Raw genomic sequence first — 13,773 nt, forward strand, 5'->3', positions numbered from 1 at the left:
ACATGATATGTATATATATATATATATATATATATATATAACGAATATAAGTAATTTTGTCTCCGATATATGGAAGCCCGTTTCCGCCACTAAATAAAAATTGTAAAAAGTAATTGCGACTTTTTATCTCACAATTCTGAATGTTTTTCTCGCAATTGCAAATTTACATCTCGCAATTCCAACTTTTTTCTCAGAATTGCAAGATATAAACTCTCAATTGCATGTTTTATATATGCAATTGCCAGTTATGTCGCGATTCTGACTTTTTGTTCTAAAAATTGCTAATTTATGCAATTCTAAAAAACAAACTCAGAATTGCAAGAAAAAATGGTCAGACTTGCGAGTTTAGTTTGTAACTCAATTGTGACATTATATCTCGCAATTCTGAGAAAAAAAAAAACTTGGAATTGCGAGATATAATGTCACAATTGCGTTACAAAGTAAACTTTTTTTTTTCTTGCAATTGTGAGTTTACATCTCGCATTTCTGAGTTTGTTTTTTAGAATTGCATGATATAAACTCACAGTTCTGACTTTTTTCCTCACAACTGAGAGTTTATATCTCACAATTCTGAATTGTTCTCATAATTCTGACTTCTTTTCTCAGAATTGAGATATATAAAGTCCAATTCTGAGGAAAAGACTGACCTTTTTTCCTCAGAATTGCGAGTTTATATCTCACAATTCTGACTTTATAACTCGCAAATTTCTTGTTATAAAGTCAGAATGTAACAGCGTCACAGTTGAAGATCACAAGAGCAAAAATCCACGTCAAGTTCACCATTTAGGACCTCATCTCTCGTATCTCGCTTAAGTTCTCAACTTCCTCTTTTTCTCTTTCTTTGGCTGCTGTCTGATCCATATATGTAATTCTGTCCTCATCTGTTTCATTGTTTTTGAAAAGCTGAAAAAAAAAAAAGAGATGTAGCCGTCTTAGACTCTGGTTCGCTCTTGAATGCCGTCCATCTCTCTCTGTCTCTCAGCTGGAGGTGGGCTTCGTGTTGATGTTGTAAGGTTTTCCACTGGTGTGAGTGTGTACAGAAAGGTCGTCTTTTGTTTCACAAGCTCATCCCCGTGGCCCTCGTGAAATTTAAGAGTTGGGGAGTCCAGACTGCCTGACCTTCCTGCTGGCGTCAGGGTTCCTCTGCAAAAAGACCAGAGGAATATCAAACAAATAGCTTCATCATCATCATCATCTCCAAAATCACCACAAAAGTCAGAGCTCTGAAACTTTTCCTGGTCCATTTTTTTTTTCCTGGGAAGATTCATGGTTTGAGTGTGTGGGCGTCCTTTTCAAAATATATTCCACTTTTTAGATGCTTTTCTACGCTAAACCTTGGCAGAGCGAGTTGAAAGCGACAAATGAAGGTAATTAGATTTTCTGACTGAAGGAGGTAGGTGAAGAACCACAATGCAGGTTTAATGTTCTTATGATTGGAATGCATCCCGAGCTGTTCCCACTGCTCCACCAAACCAACATCCGGCTCTGTTTTGGCCTGGAGAATGCTATCGTCACTCTCTTTGCCTAAACTTGACGTAAAACAGGTACTTCCTCCTGTCAGCGTTCACTCATCAGCAGTTATCAGCGCAGCCGTTCTGAGAGCGAGCCTTTCCAGTCACAACTGTCCGGATTTGGCTTCAACCTGCAAGAGCATCATCTGCGTTTGCTGCTGTGGTGTACATTTCTGATTGTTCGGCAGCGGTCAGTCTCTCTGGAGAGGAAATGCTAATGTTTCTGTAAATTCATCCCACGGGTAATGTTAAATTCAAACCTGTTTGGCGCTTCTATGTTGTTTTGTTTTGTTGGACACTTTCCTGCTCTGAATCAAAGATGCATTCAAATGATTTAATATTATTTTAGAATGTTTTTATAATATTGCTACCCAGGCTCATTGGAAATACGCGCCTCTACTCTCTTAAAAATAAAGGTGCTTCAAAAGCTTCTTCAAGCGATGCCATACTTCTGCAAAACTCAAAATGAATGGCTGCAGGTTCTCATTGAAATGAACACTAGAGGCAGTAAAACTTTTATTCCTTTTCACGCAAAGTATGATTTACGGGGCAGAGTTTTGATTAAGAAAGCCTAATTTCTTGCACAATATCACATGTCTTCAGAATAATTGTAAGATGCTGCGAGATTTGAAAACTGGTACTTTTGAACGTTAGCGTCACATATCCAGCTTCATATGTATGGGTTTTCTAATGCAGTAGGTTTGCTAAAATAGCTCAGTTGCATCAGTGAATGCATTTTTATATCACTCTTGCATTCGTGGATCGTCTACAGAATCAGTTCGTCAGTATTATCTTCTGCTGGGTTCCAGGCCACTTTTAGGAAATGAGCGATCTGATGCAGCTGCAAAGAAGGCTTTTAATCAGGAAGAAAATTAATGTCAAATTCGTCCATCAGATATCAGACCTATTATTAATCGTTATATAATCAATAAGTGGCAAGAAGAGATACAAATAATAAATTACATGAAATCCACCCGGAAATCTCAAACAGATTTTTAATCTTACCTAAAACCAGATTTGATCAAGTGGCCTTTACCAGATGTCGTATTGTTCATACAAGACTGACTCGTGCATTTTTGCTTAAAGGTGAAGGCCCAACTCTATGCATGTTCTGCAAGACCCCCCTTTCTATGAAACATATTCATTTGGACTGTCCTGGTTTTAATAGAAAGTAGTAGAAAGCTCTTTTATGAAGTTAGTTTACTTAAGGGCTTATTTAGTAAGATTTTGCCTGAAAAGGTTTTAGAATTTTTATCATATGTTAATTAAAAAAAATCTTGTATAATATGTGACCCTGGAGCACAAAACCTTAAGTCTTAAGTCGCTGGGTTATATTTGAAGCAATAGTCAACAATACATTGTATGGGTCAAAATTATATTCTTTTATACCAAAAATCATTAGGATATTAAGTAAAGATCATGTTCCATGAAGATATTTTGTAAATTTCCTACCGTAAATATATCAAAACGTAATTTTTGATTAGTAATATGCATTGCTAAGAACTTCACTTGGACAACTTTAAAGGCGGGTTTTGTGGTCCACGGTCACATATTACTTCCTGTGTTTGTTTGCTGAGTTTTTATTGTATTTATGTAATATTTGTATTTTTGTAATTGAGTCTTTGCCATTAAAATAGCCTCAGATGCTGACATGGCATTAAATAAAATTATACTATTACTACTTTTGCATTCGTTAACGATATTGGGTAGTGTTATACACCGCAATACATACCTGAAGCAATGTAAACGCAGAAATATGTGCCTGTAGCAACGTAAAAAAAAAAACTGGCCATAGTCATGTATTGAATGCACGATTTAGCACCATTTACTGAACATTTCACTTTGAAACTGCCGTGAAACGTGCAGTAAGATACATCATATTGTGTTGCAGAAACGTCGCCACAAGCACATATTTCCAATGAGCCTGGGTTGTAATATTTGCTAGTGGTGTAATGTAGTTGCAGTAGGTTTAATAACATCTATCCATTTAGTATAACCTTTATTCTGTGGCAAAAGAAAGTTAGTTTAGTGGGAAGCTGATCTATTATCATTTTGTTTTGGTAATTTATGCATACATAGCACGTGTACTTTCTCAACTCATCGATGAAATAGTTTTGGCATCAGGTCTAACAAAAAATGAAACTCCCCCACAGCATGATGAATTTAGGTTTCATTTCAGCAGAATGAAGTTTCAATCTCTGTGGCCTTCCTTAATTTCCTGGGCTGCCCGTTATACAAACACACAGTTTGGACCTTTTTCCTGGCTTTCCATCCCTCTCCATCTTTGTCTTTGTAATAGATGTCCAGCCTTCCTTTTTGCACCAGACCGTGTCCATCTGACTGCAGGCCGTTCGTACCAGCCGTGTCGTTTGGAAAGCCTGCAAATATGATTTGCTCTGTGAGAGTGGAGACTTGAAAGCTTTCTGCAGAGTCTCTTCCACATGCAGACAGTTTCTCTATACGTCTATAAACTGGCATGAGAAGATTACAAGTGCCAAGCATTTCACAGAAAACTAAGCCATCAGAGCTGTGAATGGAGCTTGTAGCTCTGCTCTCAGTACTTAAAGACATTAAGAGAAGATCTTAGAAATGACTTTCAGAGCATTAATAGAGTGCCATTTCAAATTAAATGACCATACAAAATCAGATATATTCACAGTAGAGAAGAGAGGGGTAAGACGGGCCAGTTTTTTATGTAAAAGAATAGTTTGCCCAAAAATGAAACTTCTGTCATCATTTATTCACCCTCATATCGTTACAAACCCATAAGACTTCCGTTCATCTTTGAAAAATGAACAAATTAAGACATTTTCAACAAATATTTTTCAAGATATTTTTAAAGGGGTCATATGATGCGATTTCAATTTTTCCTTTCTCTTTGGAGTGTTACAAGCTCTTGGTGTATAAAGAAGATCTGTGAATTTGCAAAGACTAAAGTCTCAAATCCAAAGAGATATTCTTTATAAAAGTTAAGAGTCAGCCACGCCTACCTAAAACGGCTCGTTCTAACACACCCCCACATACCTACGTCACGATCTCGGAAGATTTGCATAACGCTTCCCAAATGTTCACGCAAAGAGAGAAGGCATAACTTTTATTCTCGCTGTAGTATTGTTGCCGCTGCCATGTCGTGAAGGCACTGTGTGATTCGTTGTGAAAGCGAAACTACTTTGTTTGGCCTTCCAAAAGAGGACGATATCCGCTTCGTCATGCCTAGAGCTGATCTCTACGCGTTTCAGGAAGTCGGGGCATAGAGGAGAAACAATAATGTAAAGTTTGTGGAAAATAATGTGTTTTTTGAACCTTAAACCGCATAAACACATTTCATTACACCAAATACACAAAATAATGTTATTTTTAGCAACATCATATGACCCCTTTAATAGACTAAAATTCTAAAATGATTCAGTTAAATTGAGTTATAACTCAATAGTGTTCATACCTCTTTAAATGGCTTCAATATAGGTGCTAACTTTATGTTAGTAGTTTGTCGTGTAGCCAACTACGTTTCAAAAGAGTTAGAAGCTACAAACTTCTAATAATTTAAAGTAGTTAAACTAAATTATTAGACGCTTGTAGCTCGGAAAGATAGTGTTTCAAAGTACTTCAACACTGGTTTTACGTCAAGTACTGTGACACATGTGGCGCCTTGTTTTTGTCATACTGGATGAAGTAGCAGAGAAAATTTGACGGTTTTATTATGGAGCGTTTGTAATTTTCTGAGGAAACTGACTGGATAGAGTTCACAGTAATTTGTACCTCCTGATTCCCTGTGAGAAATCGGACTGAAATCTTCAGACGGACTGAAATGTGAACATTTTTTAGCCGAATTGTGTTTAGCAGCGGAGTCACTCAAAACCGCTCAGAAGTTTAATTACATTTCCATATGTCCGTGTGTGTGTGTGTGTCGTTCTCTGTGAATTGGGTTAAGGATATTTTCAAGGTCACACACCAAGAACAGGCAACTAAATCCCACCCAAGAGTTCAACAATCACCCTCAACGGTCCATTAAAACATCTCAGATGTGTTCTGGTCATTACGTTCATACACAGAGCGCTCGATTTTGGTCTGGGCTGTCAGTGTGTTGTACTTTGTGGTTACTAAACACAACTGTGACACTGAAAGTTCACCGTTTGAAAGTTATTGTTTTGAGCCCTTAAAGGGCCCTCATGTCATTTCAAACCTATCTCAATGTTTTAGTTTGTCAATACAATGGAATTAAATGGTAACCAAAATTGGTGGGTTACCAACATTCTTTGAAATATCTTCTTTTGTGTTTCACAAAAGAAAGAAAGCAATACATGTTTGAAGCGACATGAGCATGACATATTAAATAATACCAGAAAATTCATTTTTCAGTTTCACAGTATTTTGTATTTTTTGTACTTAGATCTTATGGAATTTTGTGTATTTTCAGGTTCATGAGATATTTGACTGTACTGACTGTGATAAAAAGTTCATCTCCACGAATCAGTTGAAGCGACACATGATCACACACTCTGGTAAAGAATATGCACTCACATACAAATAATAAAAAAAAGACCCTTATGACTGGTTTTGTGGTCACATTATGGAAGATTAATGTATCGTGAATGGTGTTTCATCTTATTTTTGATTCATTAATGAAACACTTCTCTGACCTGTTTTTCTGTCTGCAGACTCATTCGGAGGAGAGGCCTTTCCAGTGTGAGGAGTGTAAGGCCCTGTTCCGCACCCCGTTCTCCTTACAGCGCCACCTCCTCATTCATACCAGTAAGTGTGTGTACACACTCTGGTAAAGAATATGCACTCACATACAAATAATTCCAACTGTAAAAACTAGTATACTAAGATGGTGTTGGTTTGTTATTTGTAACGTGTGTGTGTGTAGAAAAGCGTCCGTACACCTGTGACATCTGCAGCCGAAGCTTTAAGCGTCTGGATCAGGCCACTGCTCACAAGATCATCCACAGTGAGGATAAACCGTACAAGTGTAAGCTGTGCTGGAAGGAGTTCGCCCACCGCAACGTCTACAAGAACCACAAAAAGGTACCGATCAGTGTGTGTGTGTGTGTGTGTGTTTGTACAGGAAAGACAGATGGTTGGATGGACAGGGAGACTGACAGATTTTTGGCCAAATAAACTGCTGGCATCTTATCTTAATGGAGATCTGGAGCCCAATCAGCCACTGTGGAGCCTAATCAAAACCTTCAGCCTAACCATGACCTGTAATGACCCTGTGCGCGACCCCTGACCTTTACACCCTGCAGATAGCATTAACCCCAAAACCCCACACAGCTCTGAACAGAGACAGTGTGTGAAATAGAGAAAAGAGCACAGAAAGCAACATTCAGATCTAGAAGGATAATATTTACTTTCTTAACAAATGACTCCAATCTTTTGTTAAGAAAGTAAATATGAAAACTTTTAAAATATAATAATATTCTCCGCTTTTACTTTTTTGCTTTATGCTGATTTGACCAAGGAAACGTAACATTCACTTCATTTTGATGTTTTGAACTAAATATGAATGGTATTTTGCTTGTACAATTTTGCTGATGCCAGGATCAGGAGTTTTCAAAGTTTTTGATGCCATTGTCTCTCAGATATGATGAGCACCTAGTATGGCACCCCTTCCTAAAATATAAGCACTGCTTTATATTTTCATATATACAACTCTTTATAATACTATTTGTAATTAGAACTATTTATAAAATGTATATTAATATTATTTATTTATATTTTACAATTATAATTATAACAACTATTTATAATACTATATATAAAGTGTGATATTATAATCAACAAAATGTAAATGTAAAATTAAATGATTGTTTCTAATCAAATTTGATTTAAAAAAAAAAAACCCGTCCAGACAGACATGCGCCTCTCCATCGGCCCCCAGCGCCCCCTGAACCCTGGGCTCTGTGTCTGTGGGTGCAGGGGCTCATGGAGCCGACTGGTCCGGGCAGGATGGACCTCAGTGCTGCTCTGCCCAGTCTAGACTGATCACACTGAGATTATTGAGCTCGAGGAATTTCCTGCTGTCCTCCCCAGAGACTCTCTCTCACACACACACACATATATCAGTGAGACCTACTGGGCTAAAACTCTTTTATGTATCTGTAGGCCGGGGTTAGGCAGAGAGAAACAAAGTGTTGTGTGGGTTTAGATTTGTGCGTGGTTACTCTGATGTGTGCTGTGTTTACAGTGTGTGTGTGTGTGTGTGTGTGTGATCACTTACGGCCCACTGTGACATAATCTGATCCATCTGTGTCAATATTTGGTTATGAAATAAAGCTGTTTTGTGACCATCTATTAAACACACATTATCGTTTTTAAAAGGCCCGAGTGGCTCAGTAGGGTGAGTCCTCCACAAATATTTCACAAACACCCCCCTGTGTATGTGTGTGTGTGTTTATAGTTTAGGTCTTCATGAGGGCCTTTTGGCGTAGCATCTTTTACACTTAATCAAATATCAATATTTACATTGCAGAAGCTATTGACAAATCAACCAATCTTTTGTTATTATTGGCATTATGCTTGACCCATTAACAGAAGTGTTATCTCTCCCACTTCTAAAATATAATTCCAAAATATATAATATATTTTGTAAATGTGTTTACATAAATATGGCAAAAATTTTATTTTAACTATTCACATTGCAACTGCTATAATTAAATTGTTTAACTTGCATCACATATCTACTACAGTTCAAAGATTTGGGGTCAGCAGCACAATTGTTTTTAACACTGATAATAATCAGAAATGTTTCTTGAGCTGCAAATCAGCATATTAGAAAGATTTCTGGAGGATCATGTTTTTACTTGCCTTGCCAAACTTTGCACTGGCCCTTCCACACATTCACACAAAAAATAATTATATGAAAAAAATAAAAAAATGTTTTCAGTGGGTTTTTTTTGACTCGTGTAACCTTTTTAATAAATAAGGTTATGACACCTATTTTGTAGATACAAGTGAAATTTTAGAATTCTCAGTTCCATTTTTGATACCACAGTCGAATTGCCGTCAACTGTCCCGACTCCGAGCATCTTTCATGCTGGCCCCAGGCCATCGGGCAGTCCTTATTGTTGAGCACTGATTATGTTCAACAATTCAGTAATATCTAAAAGGGATAGTCCATCGATTGAAAGTCCACACAATGAAAGTCCACTCGACCATCTTGCTTGACTTGTGAGAACAAACCTCACCTGTTCTCGCACGTCAGACAACTATGTTTGAGCTTCTGTTTACCATATTTGATGTGCTTTATGTATGTGTTCATCTGTGTTTATATGCGTAAATTAAATCTGCTCATCATATAAAGTTATGATGCCTCTTAAGAAGATTTTTTATTAAACTGCTTCATTTGTATGCATTCAAGATTTTTGAAGTGTCAAAATTTTGGGTTAGTGGACTTCCGAAATCTGTCAGGTTCCAAATTAAAAATCTGAATTTGTGCTTTGAAGATGAATGAAAGTCTTACAGGTTTGGAGCAATGTGAGGGTGAGTAAATGACGACAGAATAACTTTTTTTTTTTTGGTGAAATAACCCTTTAAGTGCACAATAAGTGTCAAAACACTTTTCATATCTATATCGTAATCTGACCCACACAGAATCTGACACAGATCTCTGCAGAAACAATTTGAAACTCTATTCATAGTTCTACATATGCCCTGCCCTGTTATTCAATATTTTTGGGCTAATTCGACAATGCTGTCATCTACCAATAAGAGTGTAAATGTGTGGTCACATTTACTGTTGTTCGATGAATTTTCACAGTCATTTCAATAGGAATACTTGCATGAGGGCAGAAGATTTCCACACACAGATTTTGCAACGGGTTCAATATAGAAAGCTGCTTGGTTTGAAAGTGACTTCTGTTTGAGTTGTGCTTCATATATCGTTACATTATTGACAGTAGACAATGATACTTTTTTGCCTACGGAATTTAAACAAAACTGCACCTAAATACTATCAGCTCTGTGCAACATTTTAAAACATTTAAATAATGTCCACTGAGTTCCAGATATTCCCCTCAAATCAGTCTGGAGATTTCCATTTTATTTATTTTATTTTAAAATTCTGATTGGTTAATAATGATATCCTGTCTTCAGAGACCACCTATTTATAACATAGCTGAGCTAGTTTTACATCTCTTTTTAATCGCTCTGCGCTGATTTTTCACATAATACAATAACTCAATTGTATGCTCATTTATTTATTTTGCAAGTAGCTATGTAATAAGCATAATGTACAATCAGTCAGTCAATATCACAAAAAGAGCAGAGCAATCAAGACTCCTCCACTTAAATTTTGGGGTGAAAAATTACATTTTATGAGATTTTTTGTTTTTTTTTTCCTCTAATTTTTTTACCGTCCCCCCACATCCCCATTTATGATCCACTGTTTTGAAAACCGCTGTTCTAGGTCTTTGCCCGGTGGTTTCTAGGGTGTTCTGGGTGGTTAATTGGTGGTTAATACAACCCAAGTCAATATAGTCCACCAGAGAAAATCTGAAGTCTGAAAAAGTAACACCAACCTCAACAAGCCACTGAAATATGTGACCCTGGAGCACAAAACCAGTCTTAAGTCGCTGGGTATATTTGTAGCAATAGCCAAAAATACATTGTATGGGTCAAAATTATTGATGGAGGATCATGTGACACTGAAGACTGGAGAAATGATGCTGAAAATTCAACTTTGATCACAGGAATAAATTACATTTTAACAGATATTCACACAGAAAACAGCTATTTTATACTGTAATAATATTTCACAATATTACTGTTTTTACTGTATTTTTGATCAAATAAATGCAGCATTGGTGAGCTGAAGAGACTTCTTTCAAAAACATAAAAAATGGTAAAATAAAAAAAAAAGATTAATAAAAACTGTAACAAATATATTGCTCATTATTAATGTTAGTTAATGCATTGACCAAAGTTAACTAATAGGACCTTATTGTAAAGTGTTACCAAAAAAACTCATACTATTCCAAACTTTTAGTGTTTTCAGTCAGGAGACTTTTCTGTTCGCCTGCCATATTTAAGACCATCAGCAGGGCAAAGTAAGCAAACTCACATTTAGATCTGACTCAATTCTGCCCATGTTACATAGCCCAGTTAATGGAAAGATGCGGAGAGAAATGCTGCTCAAAGAGACACAGTCACAGTCAATGGGAACATATTTGATGTGGAGTGAGATCTTGGACCAGCTGCCAGAAATGTTTTGATGCAGAATGCTATCGTGATCGTAGCTGCTCAGTACCAGGAGAGCACCTCAATCACCTTCAGAGGGAATTCAGAGATCAACGAAGATCTAAAATGACATCTTACAAGTGGAGTTTCAGTACACACCAACACACCAACGAACTCTGCAATAGTGGATTGTGGACTAGAATCAGTTGCTCACCGGACAAGACCTGCTTACGTGATGGAGCTACAGAACGGCATAGCCAGTTTCTTATAAGAAGACTCTTGGATATGTGTCCAAATACCAGCAAAACCACCTCAAGAATAAAGAGAGTCACTGGTACGGAAAAAAGGAAGATTAACATCTCATGTGATGACAAGTCTGGCATAGCCGTCCTGCGTGCCCATTCATTTAAAGACCCTGTTCTTAGTCCATGTTTTTATAACCCAGCATTCAGTCTGTTCTGCTGGTGATTAGATGCAGTGACATGTTGGACTCTATTCAACCATTTATAGACCAGAACTAGAGTTTTGGCACAGCCTCTGCGTGTTTGTTACAGAAGGCATTGTTTGAGCAGCTATAGAGGTTTTCACAGCAAATATTTAAAGGGGTCATATGATGTTGCTAAAAAGAACATTATTTTGTGTATTTGGTGTAATGAAATGTGTTTATGCGGTTTAAGGTTCAAAAAACACATTATTTTTCACATACTGTACATTACTGTTGCTCCTCTATGCCCCGCCTTTCTGAAACACACCACTCCAGTCCATCAATTAACGACTTGAGAAGTAAAAAAAAAAAATGTTTGTAATCTATTGTTAAGACGTTTATAACTTCAAACCATTGCTTCCAGATAAAATACAAGTCCTCTATCCAGAATAATGCTTTCTCCAGTGAAAAAAGTCCATCACCTAAGGCTGTAAAGGTGTGATCATATTTACCATTGTTTGGGGAATTTTCGCAGATCTAGCCAATCTAGCCATTTTAATAGGACTCCACACAATACAGAATGTTGTGTGAGGGCAAAAGATTTCCACATGCAGATTTTGCAGCGGGTTCAAGCTGCTTTATTTGAAAGTGACCTCTGCGTGTACGATTCATCAGTGCACACTATTCTAAAGACAAAATATCAGTTTTCATAATCTTTCAAACAAACGTAACGGCATTCTTGCCATAGGTAAGGACTTTCGTGCGAGCATAACCAAGAACACATGGGTGGGGAAAATGTTTAAACAAAAATAGCATAGCTAAACACATTTCACTTATATTACAGTACAATATAAAAGAATAGTGAACCAAAAATGAAATTGCCATCATTTATTGATTCTCATGCCATTTCAAAACCCCTATGAAATACCACATTATAGAATGTCATTCTGTGACTAGAATGTTATAGAATGTCCGCTTTTCCTCACAGAGAATGAATGGGAGTGGATAACATTTTAAATCTTTGGGTGAACTATTCCTCAGTTAGCACCAAAGTGGAATCGTGCACTACCACACTCCTTCCTTGTAATTACTCTCTCTCTCTCTCTCTCTCTCTCTCTCTCTCTCTCTCTCCACACACACACACACACACACACACACACACACACAGAGTCATGATAGAGGGATTCTGGGCTTTTTCTGGGCTTTACTTGACATTTTAAGCAAAAAGCTCTTTTATCCTGATGGAGTGTGTGACAACTGAAACTGTACTGTATTATTACAGGATTACGTGTGTGTGACTGTTTTCACCACCTAAGATGTTTGCGTAAGGTATAATATACACAGTCAGCTGGTCTGATTATCACAGAATAAAGGTTTTTTTTTTTTTTTAATATTTGAATAAGTCTCTTATGCTCACTAAGGCTGCATATATTTTATTAAAATACAGTAAAACATAAAAAAATTGAAATATTATTACAATTTAAAATAATTAATAAATAATTTAATAAATAATATAAAATAATAACATTTATATATTTTTTCTTTATTACAATGACTGTCACTTTTGATCAATTTAATATATCCATGATGAATACAAATATTTATTAATTTAATTTGCTTTTAATTAATCATTATTACATGAGAAAAAAGCAGAGCATAAGAAAGATATGAAACTAGTACGGTATATTACAATTCTGTTTAACTGCAAAATGCTACGATTGGCCAATCAGAATCAAGTATTGCAGGAAGCTGTGTAATAATCAAAGATATCTCAGTCATAGTACAGTCATAAATAGAACTGTTGAAGTGTTTTACGTAATGTTAAGTGCCGTGTCCAGCTCCGTGACACAAACAAACCCCAACCTAATGCTACACAGACGCATCTGGTGGACATGTGTGAGTGTCTGTGTGTGTGTGTGTGTACAGGTTTTTATACAACATCACGGGAGCATTTTAAAGGATTCAACAGAAAGAGTAATGGTGTTTTAAACTGTCTCTCTGCACTTTATGAGTGAGTGATGTAGAGGGGGGAGTTCAAGATAGAAGGAGAGGAGAGGAAGTGATGGAGGTGAGGAAGTGGAGATGGAGGGGAGAGATAAGAGGCGGGAAAGGAAGTGAGAGGGAAAAGGGAGGAAAAGAAGAAGAAGATAAAGAGATGGAGAAAATAGCAGGAGGTGGAGGAGCTGGTGCAGCTATTCCATCCAGCGCTCAAAGATAAGCCCTGTTTACAGCAGCTTTATGGGAATACGGCCCACAAATGATATGATTCATATGTTTTCTTTAAACTTTAACAATAGTGCTCATGTCAACGCTATAAATAAAGATCAGCATGAGAATGTACATGCTCAGCATGATGGATGTGATAGAACCCAAATATGAAAATTATATTTATATGAAACATACCAGTTTAGAATGTCATTTATTGTCATTTTAAACTACTTTGACTTTATTAAAAATAATAATAATAATAAATTACATGCTCACATGTCTTCACATGGTCTACACACAACATTTATAGTGGCATTTAAATTAAATGGGGAAAAAAGAGAAAAACACCAAAAAAGTGACTCATTTATTTCAGTCTTCTAAAGTCATATTGGCAGCTTTGCATGAGAGAAAAATAAAAAATGTAAGTAAGAGTCATGATCCCCCCCCCCC

General features: G+C 36.7%; 1 protein-coding gene across 1 annotated transcript in view; it reads left to right on the forward strand.

Moving 5' to 3' along the window:
- Positions 1-13,773, forward strand: part of LOC107710229 (PR domain zinc finger protein 5-like) — a 76,496-nt gene that overhangs the window by 20,732 nt on the left and 41,991 nt on the right. The window contains exons 9-10 of the mRNA XM_016514966.1: positions 5,929-6,013; positions 6,382-6,539. Coding sequence (XP_016370452.1) covers positions 5,929-6,013; positions 6,382-6,539 — 243 coding nt within the window. The remainder of the gene's footprint in view (positions 1-5,928; positions 6,014-6,381; positions 6,540-13,773) is intronic.

Source organism: Sinocyclocheilus rhinocerous, unplaced genomic scaffold, assembly GCF_001515625.1.
Source record: "Sinocyclocheilus rhinocerous isolate Xijiao unplaced genomic scaffold, SAMN03320098_v1.1 scaffold1167, whole genome shotgun sequence".
Lineage (NCBI taxonomy): Eukaryota > Metazoa > Chordata > Actinopteri > Cypriniformes > Cyprinidae > Sinocyclocheilus > Sinocyclocheilus rhinocerous.